Source organism: Zootoca vivipara, chromosome 16 (assembly GCF_963506605.1).
Source record: "Zootoca vivipara chromosome 16, rZooViv1.1, whole genome shotgun sequence".
Taxonomy (NCBI): domain Eukaryota; kingdom Metazoa; phylum Chordata; class Lepidosauria; order Squamata; family Lacertidae; genus Zootoca; species Zootoca vivipara.
This window is the reverse complement of record NC_083291.1, coordinates 4,643,895-4,670,582: the sequence shown is the minus strand read 5'-3', so window position 1 is coordinate 4,670,582 and position 26,688 is coordinate 4,643,895. Positions and strand designations below refer to the sequence as shown.

Genomic DNA, 26,688 nt, shown 5'->3' with positions numbered 1-26,688 from the left:
TCATTTTCTGAACCAGTATTTTAATACGTGTGTTCTGTCCCTTTAAAAAAATCCCTAATTGTCTTGGTAGCGTGGAATTGGAAAGCCTTGTTTTATGTCCTCCTGAGGCTGAGCTGCTCTTTTGCATAAACACCTAATGGAAATTTAATCAAGGCTGCCTTTGTGGGGATACTTGCAGGATCTCTCTGTATCGGGGGCGGGGAGGGCAGAGAACGATGGAGGTAATATATATTGATTGTGCATCTTCAGCCTTGTAAGTCTGTTCTGTGAGAAGCCTTTCAAGACCCAACTAGCAACTTGCACTTGAAGGTATACGATCCAAAGACTGAACACTTTTGCTAAATGTGTTTTGCAGGTTGGACAATCTGCTCAATATGGCTTATGGAGTAAAGAGGTAATGAAGAATTGTGTTAGGTCCATAACGCTTAACCCTTCCTAATAATAAATTATACTGTTTTGAGTTGAACGTACTTTGGAGCCAATTTATTTTTAGTTGAATTGTCTCTGCATGTTCAGACATTAAACAAAAGCTATTTTTTATTTCAGTACATCACTTAACACATTCTGTCTCGTCATCACATCCATAATTTCAAGAGCTTCCAGCATTGTTTTCAGTGGTATTTGTCTTTTTCAGTTAACGGCTGGCATTTTATTAATCTTTATCGCATTGCCTTTTGTATCATTCTAGCAATCTGCAACAACTTAGGGCCTTTCTGCACTAGAGTTTTGCTTATTCAACCTTCCCCACCAGTGCCAATAGTATTGTATCTGTTCCAGCAGATGGTCCAGAGATCCATGAAATTGGACGGGATCCTGTGGGGATCATTTGGTCCAACCCCCCGCAATGCAGGAACCTGCAATTGTCCCATAAGGGGATCAAGCCCATAACCTTGGCATTATAAGGGCCACACTTGGTGCAATGATAATGGCTATGTAACGCAGATGCAATTATTTTAGTGCTAAAAGTCCTTCACGTGTATTATCTTGGTAAATCTTAACGCAACCTGCAGGGTGGTAATATTTCCGTATTGCAACTTCACGAATAGTGAAGGGTTGCAGTAGATATTTCATTGCAGATCTGCATTTTTTAAAAAGAGACAAGTACAGTATTTGGATTTCTAATACCCAGTTGTCTTAGGGACCCTTTGTTCTTGCTTTTGTGGCTAAGGCAAAGTTTGACCAGTCCGCAAACGCCACGTTGAGTGTCCCGACAGGAAGGAAAGGTGTGGACAACTAGAAACTAAATAATGTGTCGCTGTTAGTCAGATGTGTCGCTGTTAACGTCTTCCTAGGGCAGCTCAGGGGTCCGACTAGATACTGCGCCATAAGACAAGGGGGATCTTTGAGCAATTGATAGTTCGCAAGGCTATAATAAAGGAACAAATCAAAAATATTCAGTAAATGGAGATAACTTCACTGCAGAAGAAAGGATTAGATGACCCTATCTGCATTGGAGCTGTACGATAAGAGTACAGCCTACAAATAACTTCTTCACAAAAATATTGACACCAGTGCTAGGCCAACATTTTGCCCGCTGGGGGGAGCTTTTCCCTTCGACTTTTGTGCAGTGACAAGGTGATTTTCCAGAGAAGGTGAATTGGTGGGGAGGGCTGCAATTTGCCTCATTTTTAACTGTATGAGGAGTTGGCTTCCAAGCGCCGACACTTTCAGCATTTCTCAAATGTCTCCTGGCTTTGAGGCACACGCCACTGAGGACGTTTGAGGCCCAATGCAGGCAAACAGCAGAATAGTCTTGTCGAAGGGGATCCACAAAGCCTGACGAAAGCCTTAATGATAATTCCTGGATGTGCATTTTTCTTGAGTTGTGCTTGCGCCCTGTGCTCTACCTAGTATGAAAACTGCCGAGCTACAGCAATGAATGTTTGCAAAGGAGCCAACTCCTAGGGGCCGAGATCCATTCGCTGCCACCTACCCCCCAATAAAATATTTGAAGGAGCCAGGGCCTCCTGAAGTTGATGGCCATTGCAATTCAAATGGGGTGTGGGTGTTCTGTGTCATGTGATTATGTGTGGCAGGACTTACCTGGCCCTCCCCAATATTTCATTCAAGTTGGCACCCCCAAACGCATGCTTTGCAGGCGCTGGAAACAAGGCCGTTCCATCAGTGCGTATTTGAGGCACAAAACTAGGCAGAAAGGCTCTCAGTTTTAACTTGTGCAGCATGCTGATACCATACTGCATTTTTAAATTCATGTTCTGAACTAGCCTTCTCCTTAAAATAAAACATCTCCTTTTTGTCTCTCTCTCTCTCTTGTGTTTGCCCCTCTCCGTTGGTTAGTAGGTTTTCTCCAATGACCATTGATGGAATGACCAGTTTGGCGGGGATCAATATCCCGGGACATGCGGGGACCGGATGGTGCATTTTTGTTTACAATTTAGCTCCCGACGCAGACGAGAGCATCCTGTGGCAAATGTTCGGACCCTTCGGGGCGGTCACCAACGTGAAGGTCATCCGCGACTTCAACACAAACAAATGCAAAGGCTTTGGATTTGTGACTATGACAAACTATGACGAGGCGGCCATGGCTATCGCCAGCCTGAACGGATACCGCCTTGGAGACAGAGTTTTGCAGGTCTCGTTTAAAACAAACAAAACGCACAAAGCCTAATGAGTTGCCCTCGGCCCAGTTTATATTTGAAAACTTATTCGACAAAGGCAAGTTAAAATAAACTTTATACATTAGTAAATGTCTTTGTAAGTCAGTGTTGAGATGGGGGGGGCGGGGATAAAAGACTAGCATCCTAAGAAATATGCGAGATTTTTTATTGCTAGTATTTGAATTATATAAAAAAAAACTTCTTAAATATCTTATGTTTGAATATGGACGAGGTGCAGGGTTTTTTACCTGTCACAATGCATTCTATTGCCTTCTTTGAAGAAGGCGGAACCTTTTAAAATGTTTGAGCTTAAGGGGAGACGATTTCTTTTACACGACTGCCTTGAACCTGTGAGTAGTTAATTGAGGCTTTGTGTTAACGATCCTTGAGTTGGTTTAGTCTTTCGTTGTGTTTGATTTACACTTTAATGCCTTGCAGTTTAGTCTGTTCAAGAAAAGTGTTTCGAAGTTTACATTTTTATTTATAAAGTTTGAAAGTATTTATTTTGTAATTATTATTATTTGGGTCTGGGGGAAGGGGTGGGGTGGTGCATTATAAAAGCTTATTGTAAGATTAATGGAGAACTTTTCGTAAAGCAGAACCTTGCCAAAGAGATAAGAGCCTCTTTGATGTGGGTTTAAAAAAAACAAAACAAAGCATCTATTTTTATAAAAAAGAGAAAATTTGGAGAAACTTTTTACAGGTCCTGGAACAAATATTTTGACTTGAATACTTTGAGAAATCTCTTCATATGACACCTAGTGAGCTTTTAAAACTTACCAGGAAATTTGCAGTGGTTGGGGGAAAAAAACACTTTAGAGAGATTTATGATGTAGAAATTCTTTAGAGATCTTTGTTACTCAAGAAGTTGGAATCACTGAGAAATGCACGGCTGGTTTTTGATTTTGTAATCGTTGGTGCAGTCTCTGAACATCCTGGTTACTATGTGATAGGTGGCTCACATTAACTTGTGTGGTTTTGAAACAAAAGGAGAAAAAAAATTAAAAGTATATAAGAGCAGGCAAGAAATTTAAATTAACTGAGATAGGGGAAAAAAATCTGTTCTTCCTATAGAATTCCCTTCAGATAGAGCTCATGGTGTTTAGTGATGTACTTCCAGTATTGTTTGAAGAATTGTTTTGTCTTAAAAAAATTAAAAAAAGATGTTTGCACACGGTTTGCACCAATGGCAGACCAGGAAAGAAGCAGTCTTGCGTTGGATATATTTGAAGGTATTTTGAAAGTTACGTTCAAGGCTAACACCTGAGCTTTGTGTAATGTAAATAATATCTTTTTTTTGTTTTATGAACCTCTTTTCAGCTGATAACTTTTGAGTTTCCTTCTGGTTTTTCCGTTTTCCCTTATTTAACATGCCAAGTGATGTTCAAAATTCTGAATGTTTTTGTATGTTTCCTTTTCCTTTGTATAAATGGCATTAAGATTGTTACTTGAGGTCTGCTTAATTCATTTCTGTTGTCCTGAGGACTTGAATTTACAGTGTATCAGATACGTTGCAATTTTGTCTGTAGATAGTCTAGCTTCAGCTGTTTATGGTGATGCCAAATTTTTGTTTATAAATATGTTTGTGGTAAAAAAAAATGAGTATAACCATAGGTTTTGAACAAATTCCTTACATTTTTCATACCAGAATCATAAATACCTGTATGCTATTGAAATTTAACTTTGTATGACGCTTAAAAAACACTTATTTGGGGAAAATAATAAAGACTTTACCATGTATGGAAGAAATTTAAGGTCAAAAAAAAGTACAAATATTTTCTGATTAGCATCTAGCTTATAATAAATTTTTAAAAAGCTGAAGGCCGCAGAGCCTTTCCCAGGATGCACTGACTAACTATATAGATCCGTCCTGCTTTTTGTATAAACTGAGATGCTCACAAGCTTCCCCTTAGAACCAAGCAATGTGCTATGCATAACATTCTTGTACATGATATTTGCAGTTGCTTTCCGATTCTTATTTTTTAAGAAAAGAATTGTAGTTATAAAATTTTCAGTATAGTACAGTACATTTAAAAAAAAACCTGTGAGAGAATAAAGTGTGCTAAAGTGACAAAACAACTTTTCTCATGCCGGACTCATTCAATGCTCCTCAGATCAATTGGCTTAATCCTAATTCCACCCCACTCGTTTTGGGATCCGCATTAACACAAATTTCCTGTGCTTCAGAAGGTGATGGGGTTCCATTGTGGTGGGGGTGGGGGGCGTGTCCAACATCTGGTACCTGCAGCCTTTATACGACTGTAGTGAAAATAAAAATGAAAAATCCACGCAAAAGGGGGCATTGATGAGGAGGCATGTGTCTGTTGGGCTTCACTTTGCACTGTTTATCAGAGCACTTAATAAAATGTAAGGCTGGTATTTATTTGAAGTTGTACAGTATGACTTAATTCACATCTGTTGGAGTAGAACAAAAATATATTCTGTTGAGTATTTAAAAAGAGGCTGTACATGTTTTCTTTTGTGTTTGGATCCTTTGTACTTTTTCATGTTCAGTACATCAATAAACAAAAGTTGAAGGGAAAGAACAGTGTTGTACAGCGGTCTTTACCAATTTTTGTTTTTTTGAGTATGCTTTCGTGGGCATAAGAGCGCTCTCTCTCTCTCTCTCTCTCTCTCTCTCTCTCTCTCTCTCTCACACACACACACACACACACACACACACACACACACTGGTTTGAGGAAAGTGGGTGTTTCAGTCCCACAAACTCACATGCACCCACAAGTCAGGCAAGTTTGCATCCTGACCCCTTCCCAAGGTGGCAGAAGCATTTTCTTCAAGATGGCAGGTGTTAATGCAAGCTAGTAAGGGGGCATACAGAAGTGGATGTGATTACAGTATCGAAATAAAAACTGGTATTTCCCCCTGTTAACCCGAGGCAATAGAAATTTCCTCTGTTGAGCACCTGAGTGGCTTTCTGCTGTTTGTAAAAAAAAAAAAAAGCAGAGTTGAGCCTGAAGCCAAAGCCAGGAAGAGAGACAACAATGGCAGGGGTTATGTTAGGCTTATACAGTGGTACCTTGGTTCTCAAACTTAATCCGTTCCAGAAGTCGGTTCCAAAACCAAGGTGTGCTTTCCCATAGAAAGTGATGCAAAACGGATTGATCCGTTCCAGACTTTTAAAAACAACCCCTAAAACAGCAGTTTGACATGAATTTGACTATCTAACGAGACCATTGATTCATAAAGTGAAAGGAATAAACAACAATCAAATCCATCCATTCATCAGTAGCTGAACTGGGTTCCACACAGTAAAAAAAAAAGCCGCGAAAACAAAAAAGCAAAATAAATAGCAAAAACAGATAGACTTCAGTGTAACTCTCAAAACGGAAGTGTGGCACTCAAAATCGGAAAAACAGAGCACGTCCAGCTTCCGAAAAAAGTTTGCAGAGGAGAACACTTCTGGGTTTGCAGAGCTTGGGTTCCAAGTTGTTTGAGTACCAAGACGTTAGAGAACCAAGGTACCACTGTAGTACAGGGGTCTCCTTTCTGTTTAAGGCTTGTTTTAAAGTGTGGAGTGTGGATGCCGATGTGGTGCTGCTATGGTGACCGCCATAACAACTTTTTTTACACTTGAGTCGAGAGAAGCAGCAGAACCTGTCGCCCTGCTCTATTTTCTTCAATCTCTGCATGGTGGGGAGGGTCTAAGAGATAGGGTGGATGGATTGCTAGCATTCTGAGCCCCTTGAACCTAGGACTCTAGTGGTCGTCAACAAGGAAATGAGCTATCGCCTCGCTCCATAATTGTTAAAAATATGAGATAGGGCTGGGCGATACCTGGTTTTCAACATTGTGATATATCACCAGCTAAACATCGTGATATATTGCGAAGCCTGAAATAAAGATGGAGCTACGTAGAGGCATTGGCTGGCTTCACAGATTTTCCTGCATAGTGGTTTTTGCTGGCGCTGCTCTTGTGATTTGCTGAGCCAGCAGAGTTAACAAGGGGGTGCAGGAATCGAGAGAACTATTGGCTGTCTTCATGGTTTTTCTCACGTTGTGATTTTTGCATAGCTCTCTCTCTTCCCCCTTTTACACACACACACACACACACGGACTCGCAATATATTGCCAGGTCAAAAATTATGAAACCTATATCACAATATGGACTTCAAACCAGTTTTGGATAATATATCACGCAGCCCTAAGAAACATGATTTGTGATATACAGTGGTACCTCAGTTCTTGAATGAAATCCGTTCCAGAAGCCCGTTCAGCTTCCGAAACATCAGAAAACCGAGGCGTGACTTCCCATTGGTTGCAAGAGCTTCTTGCTCTCAGCAGAAGCCGTGTCGCACGTTCAGGTTCCGAAAAAGGTTCGGAAACGGAAGCATTTACTTGCAGGTTTTCGGCATTCGGCAACCAAAACTTACGACGACGGAGGTGTTCAGGAACCAAGGTTTCACTGTATTGCCATGTCAAATATTGCGAAACTGATATCACACTATGGAGTTCAAATCGGTTTTGGAAGCTATATCGATATATCGCCCAGCCTTAATCTGAGATGAGCGAAATATTGGGAGCGGAGGAAGCTGTCTTTACAGAAACTGTTAATTCATGAACCTCATTATGGACTGCCTTTTCTTCCTCTTTTAAAACAAAGTTTCAGGCAGAGATCTCTCCTAGTGCCAGGAGTCGAACTTCAGACATTCTGCGCGCACACTGTGCGTTCTACCACTGAGATAATCCTTACCCACTAAAAATGTTCAGTACTGTAAAGGCAAGAGATCATTTTCATCAAAACGGGAAGTGCGAATGGCTTGTTTTGTAGAAAGGTGCTAAATTACAGTGCTCCTTGTTTTCATATGTTGATGTGTGCATGAACTGCTGCAGACATCTGACTTGCTGCTCTTTATTTCATGTTTGTTTACCATCAGCATCAACCCAATAACAGTGTGCTGAAACTGGGACTCTGCAGTCTTTAATCAGCAGGTTAATAACTAAAGCTTTCATATGATTATGAAGTGGTAGAGGCCACTTCTAATTAGATGGAAAGCTGAGGATTTATTTTTTTCGGTGGTGTGTCGGAGTGATAGGAAACGAAAAAGAAAATATTGAAGATTGCCTTGATTCCAAACAGTGAGTGGCAGCATTTATTTTGAAAATAAGTGTAAGCTGTCTCTTGCACCCCCTTCACTATCCTAAAAACAAACAAACACATAAATGTTGTCTATGATCAGAATGCTAGTGCGCCATTCCATATATTCATATCTTTAAAAGAATAGAATACAACTTGAGAAGAAATGGGAAACATCAGCTATAAAATGCTTGGGGGAGTAGATCATCTTTTGGGGCGGGGATGAATGGTTTAAAGCATTTGGAGCTCTTTAGCTTAACGTTGTTGAAATTTTGATGTAAGTGGTTTGAATAATACATTTTAACACTAATGCTTGTTTATCAAATGAAGCTGCTTGGCAGCAGCTTTAGAAAATAGTAATTTTATTCATTTAACGATGTATGTCTTTTTGGATTGTTTAAAATAGCTTACAAGGCTTTTTTTGAAAAAAAAAACATAGCTCAGTAGCATTTCACTTGCATATCACTAAATAGATCTTGACTAGTGAAACAAAAACATGAAATCCCACTAGCAAAAGTACAGTGGAAACTCGGTTTATGAACACATCGGTTTACGGATTTTCGGTTTACAAACGCCGCAGACCCATCTGGAACGGATTAATTCACTTTCCATTACTTTCAGTGGGAAAGTTCGCTTCAGTTTATGAACGCTTCAGTTTATGAACACACTTCCGGAACCAATTACACCCATGCTTCGGGTTAAGTACGCTTCAGGTTGAATACTCCGCGGACCCATCTGGAACGGATTAATCCACTTTCCATTACTTTCAACTTCCGGAACCACTTGTGTTCATAAACCGAGGTACCACTGTAAAGGATCTCCCCCCCCCCCTTTCCAAAATCTCTTGTTTCATTTACTCTCTTTTCCAGTGATACCCTTATGGTTGTGACAACAGATTCTTTCCCCATCTTAATAAATCCAGGGATGTGGAATGTGTGGCTCTTCAGCAACCAAAATCTCCCCTAGCCAATATGACCAGTGGTCAAAGATGATAGGCGAACTATCTGGAGAGCCACCAACCAATTCTAAACCACTGCAGTAAACGGGTCTCATCCAATGTTCATTGACTCCAGAGTGTCACCTGAAGGGAAAGAAAATCCCACTTGTATAAACATGAGCAATTTCTCCCTACTTTAACCCCTAACCCATGGGTAGGCAAACTAAGGCCCAGGGGCCGGATCTGGCCGAATCGCCTTCTCAATCCGACAAGAATTTTTTGGTCCTCCCCACTCCCCAGAACAAGCAGGGCAGAGGATTCAAAAGAATTTAGCCATCCTACTCCTACCTACAACAGAATGATCCTATCACTCGCAGCAATGTGCCCACTCCCGTAGCTCATGCGATACTCCCACAGTCAGCAGCATTCCACGTTAGACCGATGGGTGCTAGACACTATCCACAATGGTCTTTGTCTGGAATTAACCTAGTCTTCACACAAATTCTTCCCTTCTCCAGTCTCATCAAACCCCTCCGAGAGAGTCAGGTTCAGAGACGCAATACAAAACTGACTCGATGTAGCAGTGGTGGAGCATGTTCTTCAGGAGAATGCAGATCAGGAATTCTAGTCTACCTTTACTAACCAGTTCACAAAGGACTACTGTTTTTTTGGATGGAGACCACTTTTGGGAGTCTCTAAAAGGTGAGATTTCTAGCCCTCAATCTTACCTGGCAGAAGCCTACCTAGTCTTTCCTAATTTTTTCCACCACACGGCAGGTGCCTCAGGTGTGCCTATGATGGCCTTCATCTCCATTACAACGCAATGCCACTACATAATTGTATCAATCAACGGAAAACCTTATGTGACCCTATCAGCCTCCTAGGTCCCAGCTTCATGATCAGTGACACAAAGGGCCATCCCTTCCCATCCCACCAGACGATCCATCGGGAGTCCTCACATGCATTCAAGCATGTGCATTATCTCTGGGAAGAAAAAGCAACCACCTCTCAACTATGTCCTTACATCTGACCCCATCAATCTGTGGTCTTAATGTTAATATCAAGGATGCTAGGGCTAATCGTATCTGCCCTACCAGTGATTCCGTGGGCTAGACCTCACTCACGCCCCACTCAGTGGCTCCTCTTTCCCCATCAGAGATTTATCACTCACAAGTGCAGAATTCTCATCCGATTGCCCACGTCAGTGGGAAATTCTCTGAACTGATGGCTGAATTCCATTGATGTTGCAGATGGCTTCCCTAGGCAATGTTCCCCCACCAATACTAACCACCACAGAAGTCATTCCAACAGGTTGGGGAACAATTTGTGAAGAACATCCAGACCAGGATCCCTGGTCCAGGGAAGAACTCTCCCACCAATTAGTCATAATAGAACTTCGAGCGATCACACTCACAGTACAACACTTGCAGCTCACGGGTGCATTTGGGCAATCCTGATTCACATGTGATAAGTCTTCATTGTAAAGGCACACACATAAAGAGGCAAGGAGGTAAGAAAACCTGTGCCTCAAAGCAGGAAGCCGCCAAACTACTCCTCTAGGTCAGCGTGTCTCAACCGCTGTTCCGCGGCACACTAGTGTGCCGCGAGACGCTGGCTGGTGTGCCGCGACGTGCGGCGACGAGAAGGGCGATTTGCATTGTCACATGCCTGGCGGCCGCCAATAAATAACACTAATACACTTCCGGCGAGGCAAGATGGCGCGCGGCACGGCAGCGCGAAGCTCCTGAGAGCGACCAGCGTGCCCGTGCCGCCAGCCTAGCCTCCGGACCACCGGAACCGCCGCCGCCGGTACGCGGGCGCCAAGCGAGCCCGGCGACCCCACCGGAGCGACACCGAAAGCGCTCGGCCGGAGGATCGACGGACCCCTGGGCCTCAAGGCCTGAGAACACTCGCCGGGCTGCGGACTCCGCGGCGGCCGCGTGGGCGTCGGAATCGCCCAGCGGATCAAGCGGGGAGCCGCTAAAGCCCCCCAGTGAGCCCGCCGGACCTAACCCAAAGGCGGGAAGAGCTCCGAAGCCCGGGACCTCCCACCACGCGAAGGCCCTGCCTCGTCGCCGCAGCCGTCGCCACCCCAGGAGAAGAGGAAAAGGAGGGAGGCCCCCCCAGGTGAGGGATCACCGCATCGGGGAGCCACGTGGAGAACCGGGAGCCAAGGGACGCCCTGATTCCGCTGGCGCTGTTGGTGCCGCCGAAACAACCACCCCCAAGGAGGAGTAGGGAAGAGAAGAAAGGAAAAAGGGAAAGATAGGGAGGAGAGGGCCCCTCGCCACCCCCCAACCCAGGTGAGAGGGTAGGGAACCTCTCCCCCCCCCCAGAGGGAAACCCCCGACCCCCCCAACGGCCACAACACCAACACCCCCCCCCCAGGACAAAGATAAAGAAAAAAGGAAAACAAGCAACAAAAAGCCAAAACCAGAAGAACCCTTCCGCTTCCCCATCAATATCTCCCTCCCCAGGAAAAACTTTCCTTCTCCGTCCCACCCACTACCTTATTTTGCCCTCTCCCCTTACTTTCACTGCCTTCACTTCCCCTCTGCCTCCCTCTGTGAAAATATAGATAAATGTGTGATTGCAAGATTATAGCTCTCAACTCAACAACACCAATAATAATTCCACAATAAGGCTACCATCCCCAGTCACAATTGTTATCTCTGATCCTACCCTTATATATAGTCAATATAGGCACAGAGTTAAATTTTTAAACTTTTTTAATGGTGGTGTGCCTCGTGATTTTTTTCATGGAACAAGTGTGCCTTGGCCCAAAAAAGGTTGAGAAACACTGCTCTAGGTAGCTTTCCATCAAAGCAGAAACCCCTAGTGTACAATTGACTGAGCAGAGAATGTCTCAAACGTGGGGAATGAAAACTTCATCCAGAGATCTTCCATCATAACCTGTCACTTCAGGGAAGCGGAGGTTAGTCTCTTCACCACTATAGACACCGACAAGTCAGGATATCCGTCTTCCAATTTTACTTCTGGTCAACAGAAGCAACTGCTGCCCTCACAGCACCATGGCTATAGGGGCTACAGAATGCCTCCTCAGTTATCCCTGATAGCAAAAGCCCAAGCAAGATTTAAGAAGAAAGGGCCAAGGCAACCTTGCATTTTCATGTCCTTAACCAACCTTGCAGTTTTCATGCCCTCTAACCATCAGGTAAGACCTTTCTCGGGGCCCTCTGTGCACCTGGACCCACATTGGCTACACCTACATTTATGGAAGTTGGACGTAAGGAATTCCTCAAAAGCCAGTCTTCCAACACTAGACACTATTCTGGCCTCCGAAAGATTGTCCTCAGTACACCTATATTGGAGGACCTGATGCCAGGTCTGTTCCTGGGTGTCAAATAAATAGAATTGTCCCAGGCGGCCAACAGTTTCGCCAGGGAGGCTTACCTATAGGTCTCAAGGCCAATACCTTGCATTGTCAGGCTTCAACACTTCCATCTATCCTCTCCAAAGTCATGGATTGACCCATGTCAGCTCACCAGTTCCTGCTTCATTTTCCGTTGAGGAGCAAGACTTCTCGCCCCAAATATGTTCCTCAACTGGGACCTGTATACTATCCTATTGAGTCTATAACATCCATATAATAATAATAATAATAATAATAATAATAATAATAATAATAATAATAATAATATAATCTGTTTGTTTGTTTGTTTGTTTTTGTTTATTTATTTATACCCCGCCCATCTGGCTGGGTTTCCCCAGCCACTCTGGGCGGCTTCCAACAAAATATTAAAATACAATGGTCTGTTAAACATTAAGAGCTTCCCTAAACTGGGCTGCCTTCAGATGTCTTCTAAAAGTAGGTCTCGCTGTGCTTACTGCCCTTTAAAGTTCTGTTCCTGGTAGGCATTACCTCTACCAGATGCATTTCAGAACCAGTGCGCTGTCAGTCATCAGACATCATTGGGATTCTCCACAGGGATGGATAGGGCGTTCCTGCGAACCAACCCATCATTCCTTCCAACCAAAGGTACTTTCACAGTTGCGCTGCCAACGGATACTGATCCTTCTGTCATTCAGCTTCTCTCCGGTGCGTCCATCAGTAGACATGACAGTCCCTTGATGCTTAGTGAACACAAGAGGTCTATATCCATCGTACACTATCCCTATGTCAGACCAGCTGGCTCTTTACCTCCTTTCTTCCTCCCTTGATGGGGAAAAAAGTCTCAGCTGCTACCCAAGCTAGATGGCTAAAAGGATCCATCTTGTTGGCTTATGTTTCCCTCTACTTATTGGAATCAAGGCTCACTCGACCAGGCCTACAGCAACCCCTGCAGCCCTCTCCCTTAATACCCCTCCACAAAAGATTGGCAGAGCACCCATATGGTTGCCACATTCCACAGTGAGTTGTGTGCTGTGGTCTAAACCACTGAGCCTCATGGTCTTGCCGATTGGAAGGTTGGCGGTTCGAATCTCCATGATGGGGTGAGCTCGATTGCTCTGTCCCAGCTCCAGCCAACCTAGCACTTCGAAAGCATGCCAGGGCAAGTAGATAAATACAGTGGTACCTCGGTTTAAGTACACAATTGGTTCCGGAAGTCTGAAGCGAACTTAATCTGAAGTGAACTTTCCCATTGAAAGTAATGGAAAGTGGATTAATCCGTTCCAGACGGGTCCAAACTGAAGTGTACGTAACCTGAAGCGAACTTTCCCATTGAAAGTAATGGAAAGTGGATTAATCTGTTCCAGATGGGTCCGCGGAGTACTTAAACTGAAGTGTACTTAACCTGAAGTGAACTTTCCCATGGAAAGTAATGGAAAGTGGATTAATCCGTTCCAGACGGGTCCAAACTGAAGCGAACTTAACCTGAAGCGAACTTTCCCATTGAAAGTAATGGAAAGTGGATTAATCCGTTCCAGACGGGTCCAAACCGAAGCGTACTTAACCTGAAGCGAACTTTCCCATTGAAAGTAATGGAATGTGGATTAATCCCTTCCGGACGGGTCCGCGGAGTACTTAAACTGAAAGTACTCAAACCAAAGTGTACTTAAACTGAGGTATGACTGTAGGTACCACTGTGTCGGGAAAGTAAACGCCGTTTCTGTGTGCTCTGGTTTCCGTCACGGTGTCCCGTTGCTCCAGAAGCAGTTTAATCATGCTGGCCACATGACCCAGAAAACTCTGTGGACAAACGCCTGAAAGGGGAGATGAGCGCTGCAACCCCATAGTCACCCTTGACTGGACTTAACCGTCCAGGGGTCCTTCACCTTTACCTTACATTCCTTTATCATGACATAATTGACACTTCGCCTCACCTGAGGCTGCCTTTTGCAGGAGGGCCTTACAGTATGTCCTGCTTTCTATTTCCCCCACCCTTCATGGTTCCAAAGGCTTTTGCATATCCCAATTTGGCCTTAGCTTTTATGGGGTCTCCGGAAAAGGCCGTTGTACTTACTGTGAAAGGTATTTCTAGATCCTGGGCCTTCAGCAGCTGTTTATTCTGTGGTACCTCTACCCTTGCATGCCTTTTCTGATAGTTCCCCCATCATACTTTTCTCCCTTTATTACTTTTCTACCTTTCTTACCAGGGAGTCTCAGTGAATCTATACTAATACTATACTAATACCAAATCTCCTCGTTTTCTGGCTTGTTATCTAAAAACTGAGGGAGGGAGGAGCAGGGAGGAGCCAAGATGACAGCTTCCTGTTTGAATTTTATTATTATTATTATTATTATTATTATTATTATTATTATTATTATTTTGCAAGCTTGCAATGTTGCCTGTTGACCACCAGGCAGCGCCATACCTAGCCCCAATATGGCGGCAGCTTTTACGGGATCCAGAAATACCTTTCACGGTAAGTATCTGCTGAAAATAAAGCAGGTGACAATACAGTGGTACTTTGAAAGTTGAACGGGATCAGTTCCGGAAATCCGTTTGACTTCCAAAACCAAAGCGCAGCTTCTGGTTGGCTGCAAATCGGAAGTCGCGCCGGATGCTCGGCTTCCGAAAATCATTAGAAAACCGGAACACTCACTTCCCGTTTTTGATCATTCGGGAGCCAAAACGTCCGAGTACCAAGGCGTTCGGGATCCAAGGTATGACTACAAATTTTGTTGTTCTGGTCTTCACCAATGCAGATGGATTGTGAACAGTTGCATTCCTTACTTTATTTAGTAAGGCCGGCCCTTAGACATTCTTTCCTTTTTGCATTTTGTTTGTTTGTTCATTAGTGGTGCTGCCAATTCAGTGCAAGGTTATATCTCGCATCAGGCTGGAGTTTTGCAGAGGAGGGAGGAATTCCTTTGGTCATCAGGGTGGTGCTTCTGGCATAGCCCGAGCAGTTACTTGGATTGAGCCAAGGAGCCAATTCACACATGCAGAACTTCAGGCGTGAGAGTCACCGGGCTTTGAGCCTGGCTGCTGACAACACTCCCCCCCCCCCAGCCTACGCACATGAGTGCGAAAGGTGAGCGTAGGCCCACAAGCGATTCGGCTATATTTACTGGGGTGATTAAGACAGTCTCCTCTGAATAGCTCTGCCTGCTGATATTTGCTGTGGAGTGCAAGTACTTTCTTATGGTGATTGCGCTTGCCTTGGTGATTGGATTGGGAACAAAAGCTTAGTCATGATTAACACTTCATCCAGGACCCAGGCATAAAGAGAAATGATCTTACTAGTACTTTTCCTCATTCCATTTTCCTCTGCGTACTGTTCTGGAAGATCTTTTTTTAAAACCCTAATTACTGGGTATGATATGAAGCACCCCACTTCAGGTGAAAGAACGCAAGAGCAACGTTAAATTCCTGCATTTACCTTGTCAATAGAAAGCCCACTTTCCTTTATAACAGGGTTTAAGAAGAAATACTACCTCACAGGGGGTAGGTAGTGTCACTCCTGAGTGGTCTTTTTAAAGACACAGCGATCCCCGCGGTGGATATTTGTAATTTGCAAACCAAATGTGTACACTCGAGATCTCTGGAAACCTAAGGCGCAAGGGACCTGTGTTAAGAGATCTAAAACATGCTTTCTTGGCTTGTTGTTGTTGTTTAGTCGTTCACTCGTGTCCGACTCTTCGTGACCCCATGGATCAGAGCACGCCAGGCACTCCTGTCTTCTACTGCCTCCCACAGTTTGGTCAAATTCATGTTGGTAGCATCGAGAACACTGTCCAACCATCTCATCCTCTGTCGTCCCCTTCTCCTAGTGCCCTCAATCTTTCCCAACATCAGGGTCTTTTCCAGGGGTCTTCTCTTCTCATGAGGTGGCCAAAGTATTGGAGCCTCAGCTTCACGATCTGTCCTTCCAGTGAGCACTCAGGGCTGATTTCCTTCAGAATGGATAGGTTTGATCTTCTTGCAGTCCATGGGACTCTCAAGAGTCTCCTCCAGTACCATAATTCAAAAGCATCAATTCTTTGGCAATCAGCCTTCTTTATGGTCCAGCTCTCACTTCCATACATCACTACTGGGAAAACCATAGCTTTAACTATACGGACCTTTGTCGGCAAGGTGATGTCTCTGCTTTTTAAGATGCTGTCTAGGTTTGTCATTGCTTTTCTCCCAAGAAGCAGAAAAGCAATGACAAACCTAGACAGCATCTTTCTTGGCTTTCTTGGCTTGTAAGTGTTAAAAAGGGGTATCTCACACCAAGAGCTCCCCAATGCAGCTTTCTTGTGAGAATCCCAGCAACCACTGGGTGCGATGGTCGCTTAGGTGTGTTCACTGGGACTTGGCTGCCTTCCATAGTTGACCTCCTTGTCCACCTTTAGGTAGCCCAATGTTCTGATCTTTCTTGCGTCTCTTCCGCCCAGGAACACTTCCTCCATCGTCCAGGTCACTGACCCCTTTCCTTATAATGGGGTTGCAGGGGGTGTGCTGTTGTTGTCTTCACCTGCTGTGCCCCTGGACCTCATTTTTGCCTGTACACTCCTCTGTTTTGAACAGTAAAGATTTGGGTAGAAAACGCTGCATGTGTTCCAGCTCTTCATCCAATGGGAACCAAGACATGAGGTCCCTCATCCCTGCTGCAAATGAGTGTTCTTCACCCTTGGGTCCCCACATGTTGTAGGACTACAACTTCCATCATCCCTGACCCATTGACTTAGCTAGCAGTGGGTGATGGGAGTTGTAGTCCTACCGCAACTGGTGACCTAAGTCTGAAGGGCACTTGTGTAGATAATGCTGAACTAGATAGAGCAGCTTCCAGTCTTCCTGTTACAAAGAAGGGCCTCTTAGTCCTTATAGTGCTGCGGGATGGCCTTGTTGAATTTGCTGCCTGTAAAAGATTGACATAGCTGTGTCTCGGCATCTGAAGTACCATTTCTAGGATCTGCTGAAAATGGAAAGCCAGGTATTAATCTTTCTCCTTATCCTCTGATGTTGACAAGTGATGGAATGTGTTGGTGGATATTGGGGGGGAGGAAGACCCACCCTCTTCCCAAATCTTTCTGTTGTGCAGGCAAAACAGCTCAAATAGTAAGGCTTTAACGTTTGAAAGATGTATTAATATTTCACTGGTTAAAGCATCTTCCCGTAGTGATTGTTTGTTCTTTTTGTAGCTGGGAGCAATTAGCTGGAACAGTTGCTGTCGCAGCTGTTAGATGGCTTATCCTCCAACAGTGATAATAAAAGGGGGGGGAGATTTGATGCTCTCCTTCAACATGTGTGCAAATGTGTAGAGTTACCAAAGGGGGGGGCGTTTCTTAAATACGCATCGTCTTCAAGGTAACACAAAGAAGGCAACCGGCAGGTGCATTCGGAATCAAAACACACAGCTTGGTCCATCGGCTCTGTAACATTGCTGTCGTTTGAAGCCTGCCTTTGTATTTGCTGACGTGAAATGCATGTTGCAGAGCCCTCTTTGGAAATAACCTCTGTGTGACTTCTTTTCAGAGAGCTAATTCTTTTCCTTCTGCCCCTAAATGACTCATTGAGCTGGATTCAGTAATGGTTCTCCCTCTCTCACCCGCCCCGGTTTCTTTCTCTTTCCCCTCTATATTCCGCTGCCTATTGAGCAAACAACTGGCAGGTACACAAAATAGCACTGCTAATTATCTTGGCATGTGCAAGAATTAAGGAATGAAGAGCATGAGCTGTGAGCTGAGGCGTCCCTGGTTCAGATTTCTGCTCATCTAAGAACTCGGTGAGTGGCTCTAGTCAGGCTTCCACCCCTGCTATCCTTGAGTCATTCTCATGATGACCTAATTCTCATTCATGAGCTCCCCCACAAGTAAGGCACCTTGAGTGAATGATCCTCTATACCAAAAAGTTGTATTAAAAGAAGAAAACCTCATGGTGAAGAGAAGGCTTCTTCTTTGGAGATCACTCGTAGCCAAATAAGATTGTCTTCCATGAACATGGTCTTAACCCTGAGTCCGTAACTGACTGTGGAGGCCAATTCTGGATGCATCCTTCCACAGTGGGGACATAGGTTTACGCACGGGAGTTTACCACGGTGAGGGTTTGCCAAACGTGCCTTCCTCTTAGCACATGTCTCCCTTTTCTTCCTGAGTTCGGGTGTCTTCAAAGCCCATGACACCTTTGGTAAAGGCTGTTCTCCAATTGGAGCGCTTGCTGGTGAGTGTTTCCCAGTTGTTGGTGTTTATTCTACATTTTTAAAGATTTGAGAGCATTTTAAAACCTCTTGTTGACCACCAGCATTACGCTTTCCATTTTTAAGTTCGGAATAGAGTAGTTGCTTTGGAAGACGATCATCAGGCATCCGCACAACATTATGAGTCCAACAAAGTTGATGTTGAAGAATCACTGCTTTGACACTGGTGATCTTTGCTTCTTCCAGTACATTGACATTGGTTCACCTTTCTTCCCAAGTGATATGGAAAAATTTTCAGAGACACCATTGATGGAATCTTTTGAGGAGTTGGAGATGCCGTTTATACCTTATCATTGGCATAGAAGCCTAGAATGGTAGAGTTGGAAGGGACCACGAAGAGCATCTAGTCCAACTCCCTGCAATGGAGGAATCTTTTGCCCAACATGGGGCTCGAACCTGTGACCCATGAGATTTAAGAGTCTCATGCTCTACCAACCGTGCTACTTTGATGGGCTACTTTCCTATCTACTGTTAGTAATTTTGCTGATACAGTCGTACCGTGTTGACAAACGGCTTGTGAAAACGTTTTGGCTCCCAAATGCCGCACACCCGAAAGTGAGTGTTCCGGTTTGCGAATCTTCTTTGGAACCCAGACATCCGATGCGGCTTCCGCAGCTTCCGATTGGCTGCAGGAGCTTCCTGCAGCCAATCGGAAGCAGCGCCTTGGTTTCCGAACATTTTGGAAGTTCAAAGGATTCCGTTCGACTTCTGAGGTACCACTGTACAATCATTGTTGTTGTTTAGCTTCGGTTTGAGTACTTTCAGTTTAAGTACTCCGCAGACCCGTCTGGAACGGATTAATCCACTTTCCATTACTTTCAATGGGAAAGTTCGCTTCAGATTAAGTACACTTCAGGTTAAGTACGGACTTCTGAAACCCAATTAAGTACTTAACCTGAAGTACCACTGTATTAATAAAGCATTATTTAGGTATTTATCATGTTTTCCCCCATGTGTACCCCACCTTTTTCTCCACGGAACTCAAGGAGGCTTATATGGTCCCCCTCCTCATTTAATTCCCACAACAACCCTATGAGGTAGATTAAGCTGAGAGGCAATGACTGGCCCAAGGTCACCCAGTAAGCTTCATGGCTGAGTGGCGATTTGAACCCTGGCCACACACTCTGGCCAGGTTGACCACTTCAGTGACTGTTGACCCCCCAGTGCATGTGTGTACAGCAAAATATTTAATTTTAATAGCATCTCACATGAGAGCATCTTCAACCAGCTAATTGGATGTATTCCATACATCAGGGGTTCCCAAACTTTTTTCAAAGAAGGCCACATTTGATGAAGTGAGCATGCGTGAGGGCTGCCCAAGCTTTTTTTAAAGATTGGAGTTGTTGCTTTTTTAAAAAAGGATTTTACCCCAGGAAATAAACTGCCATGGGCTGGATTTAACTGATCGGTGGGCCGGATTTGGTCCCCCAAAACCGACTTTGGACATACCTGCCATACATAAATAGCTGCTCGCCACAATTAATTGTGAGGACGCCAGTTTGGCTGTTGTGCTGCTGTTGTTATGTTTGTACAGGCATACCTCGGTTTAAGTACGCCTCGGTTTGAGTATTTTCAGTTTAAGTACTCTGCGGACCCGTCTGGAACGGATTAATCCACTTTCCATTACTTTCAATGGGAAAGTTCACTTCAGGTTAAGTACGCTTCAGGTTAAGTACGGACTTCCAGAACCAATTACACTCATACCTCGGGTTAAGTACACTTCAGGTTGAGTACTCCGCGGACCCGTCTGGAACATATTAATCCACTTTCCATTACTTTCAGTGGGAAAGTTCGCCTCAGGTTAAGTACGCTTCAGGTTAAGTTCAGACTTCTGGAACCAATTGTGTTTGTAAACCGAGGTACCACTGTATCTAAATCCAACCCTTAACTAGCATTTTCTCTTTGTTTGGTTGCTTTGGGTTGTTTTCTTTTTCTTAAAGCTGTCAGGAACAATAAACTTTTCCTTATTACAGAATCGCTCTTCAGATCGGCGGGTTCCTTTATAAGAGCAGATAACTCTTGTCTTTCGAGAAACATTGTTTATCCAAATCCGCGGACCAGCTGAGGCCTCTTGGTTTTGCTATGGCTACTTGCCACCGAGTAGGGAAGTGAAACTAAGTGTTGTTTATCAAGACGAGAAGTGATACCCAAATGAGACGGGGAGGTGTGATTCTAATTTGCACCTCTGTTTCAGTTTTGCTCTGGGGATCTGCATTTCTTTGTCAGTGTGTTTCAGAGCACTGACAAGGGGAGACGAACCAAATGTGCTGCTAACAGAAGCAGCAGCCAGGCTAAAATTCCGATTGCTTTGTGCCTCAATGAGAGACATAAATATTTTTTTTTCTTGCATGTGTTACTAAGCAGGGCAGCATATTTTGGTGCACCGTCTCTGTCAGAATCTGTGAGCTTACAAACACTGGATAACAGTTCAGTGTCGTAAAATTGGAGAGCCGACACTGGAGCAGACGGCGTGATTGACGCAGTCCAGGAAGACCCAGGTTCAAATCTCTGCCGAGCCCTAAGCTCACAGGCTGATCCGCAGACGAGTTGCTTCCTCTCGGGGCGACTAAACTTTGCCATGTTGGAAGGCTAAAGCAAATACAATTGGCATATTCCGAGATGCTCAGCGTAAAGGGGGGGGGGTTGAATAAATAAAATATGCTTAATCCTGACCGAGGTCACGCCCCTGTGCTTGCAACAGCCGAGGGGAATTTGGCCGGGAAGGAGGCGGACAGCGAAGATCTGCAACCGGCTCCCACCGGGAAAGCGGTTGAGCAGCCATTTTTTTAAAAAAATAATAATAATTCAGTATTAATCCTTAAAAAAAAAAGTAAAAACCGGAATGCTTAATTTCCTTCTAGCAGTGGTGCAGCAGTAAAGCTGCCAGCACATTTGCAAAGCTAAGCAAGGTCTGGTATGGTGTCAAATTGGAGCGGAGGGAAGCACGTGTTGAGATGGCTACGTTGCGGGAAGTTGAACTCAATGACCCTTTGTGGTCCCTTCCAGCTCTACAATTCTGTGATTCTATGATACTACTATAAAGGGGCCCAGGTGGCGCTGTCTTTAAACCACTGAGCCTAGGGCTTGCTGATCAGAAGGTCGGCGGTTCGAATCCCTGTGACGGGGTGAGCTCCCGTTGCTTGGTCCCAGCTCCTGCCAACCTAGCAGTTCAAAAGCACGTCAAAATGCAAGTAGATAAATAGGAACCGCTACAGCGGGAAGGTAAACGGCGTATCCATGTGCTGCTCTGGTTTGCCAGAAGCGGCTTTGTCATGCTGTCCACATGACCTGGAAGCTATACGCCGGCTCCCTCGGCCAATAATGTGAGATGAGCGCGCAACCCCAGAGTCGGACACGACTGGACCTGATGGTCAGGGGTCCCTTTACCTTTTTATGATACTATAAAGGAAGCAGGGGCTCTTGTTTTGTTCCCTTTGAGCTCACATCGCACAAGAAAGTGACACACAGATGCTAGAGACTGAAAAAGAAGCCTAGAATCATCAAATCGTTGAGCTGGAAGCGACCCCCAAAGGTCATGGAGACAGACCCCCTGCCGTGCAGGACTTGCCGGCTCTAACTGGACGTAGAGTCTGGGAACCTAGACTTTCAATGCCTGAGCCCATAGTCTTCTTCCTCTGCCCCAGGAGTGGCTAACCTGTAGCCTTCCAGATTTCTGGACTCCAGCTCCCTTCGACCCCAACCAACATGGCCGATGGTCAGCAATGGTGCAGACTGCAGCCCAGAAGCTGTTGAAGTGACCCTTGTTCCCCAACCCTCCTCAAACAAACAAACAAACAAATATCCTTTATTAGGCATATCAAACCACACATTATCACATAAAATTTATATACAGATTATATAAAATACAGACTCAGTTGAGCAAGGCTTATCCCAGTCAGTTCCTTAACTCCAGGAAGAGTATAGATATATATAAATACTACAACCGAACACTGCCACATCACCTACCAATTAAGGAGCACTAACTCTCTTTGTAATGGCCCAGCCTTTCTGCATGGACAGCACTCAAAAATTCAGCTACGGCTGTAGTAATTTGATCATCCCTGTCCGATAGTAGGACCTGAACAGTTGGTAGCTTGGAAATCAGCCAATTGAGTTGCAAGGCCTCTAATAATTGTCTTCTGGCATGAATTCCAAATTCACAAGAAAAGAAAATATGCTCCAAAGTATCAGGTTCCTGTTTACTACATTTGCAGAGACGCTCTGATTCTGGGAGACCCAAATATCTTCCTCTATCTCCCATCTGCTTAACCTGCCACACTCACAGCCTGGACCCTAAAGATCTGGGACTGGAACTCTCCCTTCTGGTCCTTCCTTGTTTGTTACTGCTTTTAACCACTTGCCTATGCCTCTGCTTCAGTCTCTTTTGTCGAAACACCAGGCAGCGCAAGGAGAACCATGCTGTCGAAGATCCAGTATGATAAATCCGTCTGTCTCCAGTTCCCCAAATACCAACATGGCGGGGATACTTCCACTCTGAAGGTATGGCTGCATCAGCTGTTTGAAGGTAGGTTCTTGCTTTTTTTGCTTGAATACATGCCGCCAAGTCTTCTTGCAATGTGCTCATACTAATGCCACCTTGGAACGCTCTTTTCCCCGTTTACAGCATCTCTTGTGTTCACACGGCTTGGAAGTCCTATCCCAAACACATCAATGGTCAGTAGTTGAGAGGATACATCACAGTACACCTGGCAACATCAGGTAATTTTTTGGCACAGATGGGCCTGTGTTGGGGGAACGCAGTGGCCTAGCTGTGTATGCAACATTGGTTATTCCCAGAGCGAGCCCTCTGAAGTTAATGGACACATGACTAACTTAGGTCTATTAATTTCAGTAGGCTGGCTTAGTTGGCTGGCTGGCTGCTTGTTAGATTCCTATACAGCCCTTCATCCAAGGATCACAGGGCGTTTTGCAATATAAAAAGACAAAAATACATACAGAAAGATACCCCGCCTCGCAGGGCCAAAAGGTCTGGGAGAAGTGGAATGTCTTTGCCTGGAAATACAATCCTTAGTGCATGTTATATTCAAGAGTATAAAGGCAAAGGTAAAGGGGCCCCTGACCATCAGGTCCAGTCGTGTCCGACTCTGGGGTTGCGGCGCTCATCTCGCTCTATAGGCCGAGGGAGCCGGTGTTTGTCCGCAGACAGCTTCCGGGTCATGTGGCCAGCATGACAAAGCTGCTTCTGGCGAACCAGAGCAGCGCAGGGAAACGCCGTTTACCTTCCCACTGGAGCGGTCCCTATTTACTTGCACTTTGACATGCTTTCAAACTGCTAGGTGGGCAGGAGCAGGGACCGAGCAATAGGAGATCACCCCGTTGCAGGGATTCGAACCGCCGACCTTCTGATCAGCAAGCCCTAGACTCTGTGGTTTAACCCACAGCGCCACCTGGGTCCCCTATTCAAGAGTATAAGGGGGTGTTGTTTTTTGCTTTTGTGCGATTCCTTAAAGGAAAAAAAAATCTTATTCAAATACGGAATGCTGTGATTGAAACGATACCTGTCTAGACTAGAATGCATGGTGGAAGGTTAATCTGAACACGGGCTTTGCACTTTTCTGGTTGAATATAGACCAAGGGGCATAAGATCTTCTTGGGAAGCCTTGCTCTCCATGTGGTCTTTGGAGGTTAGGTGAGGGCAGAGCTTCCAAACTTGTCACGTTAGCTGCACACTTTTTAGACATGCATCATTTCGCGACACAGCCATTCAGTTTTACTGGCAAACTGGAGGTTAAACTAACCCCTTTCCAGCCCTGGGAGGAGTGCAGGGAGTGTTTGCACGACAGTGTTGCAACACACAGTTTGGAAAGCTCTGGGTTGAGGGGCTTGAAGAAGCAGAGGTCCTTCTTATGCCGCAGCTGTGGAACTCCTCTTTTCAGGAGACATGTCTGGCCCAACCCTTGGTGTAGAAGCAAAGCTTTCCTCTTACAGAAGGGTGATGATCACGTTCATTTTAAAATAATAAGAATAAGAGCAATAAGTCAACTGATCACGGGATGCCAGCTGCAGATGTTGATGCTCATAGGAGAAAATGTCCAATATCCCTGTGTCCTCAGATGTGGCAGTGTAGTTTCCATGCGACATGCTTGCTCCTAATGGTTTACTTGGAGAGCTTATAAATTTTATAAAAGCGCACACGTTTTTAATGCTTGCCATTTAGTTGTATTTTTATATTATGTTGGAAGCCGCCTGTGGGATGGAACACTAGGGCAGACAAGTCACAACAGTTCCTAGAGTGTCCACTAACAGGAACTCACCTGGAGGGACACCTGACTAAGTTCCTGTTCCTCCAGATATGCAGATGAGATGGATTAGCTGGGAGAAAAGCCCCTAGCCAGGAGCCATTCTCTCACTTAGCCATTTCTCCTTCAATGGGAACACATCTGCACAGGACCCACGTTTAGGATGGTTCTCCCTCTTCTTGGCCTGCTACCAAGAGAGAGACCAGAGGACTCCAAATGAATACTTCTGTAACCTTTTCTAAGCAAGCCTGCCTTTCTGAGATTATGCTGTTAACTCAGGATGAAACTGTAAGTAAACTCTATCTTATTTTATAAACACTGTGTTGTGTATTTCTTTTAAGAGGGCCAAAGGGGACTTTGCCAGGAAGTATAATATTGCACAGGTTTTAGCAAACCTGAACGCACACACTTTGCTGTGCACAAAAGGGGAATGTCACTCTGCTGATATTGGAAGCTTGCTAACACAAGCTTGGATAGGATCTATCTAATAATATATCCTAATCCACATCCCTAACATTCCCACACTGCCCAGAATGGCTGAGGCAGCCTAGTCAGATGGGCAGGGTATATAATAATAATAATAATAATAATAATAATAATAATAATAATAATAATAATAATTATAATTTATTTTGATAGTTTTATGGATTAGCAGCATGATGTAGGCCTATATTAAAGAGAAAGAGTTTGGGGAAATAGATAAATTTAAATAAAACAGAGACATGATGACTCATGTGTTTCTTTGACCCAAGACTATTCTGGGTTTCCAATGTGCTTGAATAAAACTGTAGTATTATTGAAAGCATTGAAATTGTAATCCATGCATGAAACAAACAAAAATCGGCGTAGTATGAAATCTGTCGGCTTGTAACTTTGAGACAATTTTTAAGGCACATGGTCTCTTACCCGCCTTCCCCTTGTATGGAATCCCTTTTTAGCCACACGGTTATCAATAATTGTGTTGGGAAATGGCTATGGGAAACACATAGCAGATTCCTGGTGCATTTGTGCTCAGAGCAGGATGCATCAATCGCACAATAATAGTGTTCAGACTGTCCTGTGTTGCCATGTGTCCTCCTTTTCCAGGACATGTCCTCTTTTTCAGGGGTGAAATTTCTGTCCGGGTGGGGTTTTTTGCATTTGACAAAATGTCTCTGGCTATATTTTCTGGAAGAGACGTAGACATAACTGGTGGTTGAAGACTTGCTTTCCTCTTTTCTTCTCCTGCCCCCCCCCCCAGCAATATATCACAGCTTCTATAGCTTACTTATAGTAGGAGTATTTAAAATGAGAATCTTCATGGTGTCCTCTTTTTTGCTGTGTGAAATATGGCAACCCTACTATGTGCAATGCACATTTGTGCCTTATTGGAAGGCAAAAGGCTTGCATTTTGTTTCCAAAGAGCTTATATTTAACTTTTTAGGTCAAGTGCGCTTTTGCAGAAGGCTGTCGGGAGCGTGATAGTCGAGAACATATATTTCTGCTGCACTTGTCAGATGTGATTATTTCTAAAGGCTAGCAATATGGCAGCTGAAAGTATTGCTATGTAAACAGAATTTACTGAAGCGCCGTGTAACAGAAATAAAGGCATCTTTGCGCATTAGACCTAAATAAATGCCCATATATTTTGTTTTAAAGGCTGGTTTTTTTAAAAAAAAAAATCCTCCCGAGTCCTCTCCATTTAAGATTGATCATTGCCCCAGCCCGAAGCAGATATCTGCACATCCATCGTACTTTTCCGTGTATAAGTCTAAAGTTTATTTATGTAAAAATCATGCTAAAAAGTTGGGGTCGTCTTACACATGCATAAGATGGACGTTTGACCGGTTGCTGCCGAGGCTGTCTGCGGCTATTGTGCATGCTTTTGGTTGCTGCGTCAATGGGTGGTGTTGATTGGCTGAAGCTCTGGCCGTTGGGTGGGCGATTTTCAGCTTCTGCCGTTGATGTGACTGGCAGGAGGCGCATTTAACGGCGCATGTTTGTGAGCAATTTCTGGCAATCCCCCCTTAAAGAAACCTCAACAACTCTGGACAATCCCCCCTCCCCAAAGGAAAGCTCAACAACCCTGTGCCATCTCCCCCCATTTTCTTTAATTTGAGTCCCCCAAAATAGGGGTCATCCAATACATGGAGTCGTCTTTTAGACGGAAAAGTACATTACTTGCTGGAGAAGTGGGAGAGGATTGTGAC

General features: G+C 44.4%; 1 protein-coding gene across 1 annotated transcript in view; it reads left to right on the top strand.

Annotated features, from left to right (window-relative positions):
* Nucleotides 1–2,980, top strand: part of ELAVL2 (ELAV like RNA binding protein 2) — a 55,342-nt gene extending 52,362 nt beyond the window's left edge. Inside the window, exons 6-7 of the mRNA XM_035140883.2 lie at nt 356–394; nt 2,299–2,980. Coding sequence (XP_034996774.1) covers nt 356–394; nt 2,299–2,629 — 370 coding nt within the window. The 3' untranslated portion in view covers nt 2,630–2,980. The remainder of the gene's footprint in view (nt 1–355; nt 395–2,298) is intronic.
* The last annotated feature ends 23,708 nt before the right edge of the window (nt 2,981–26,688 follow it).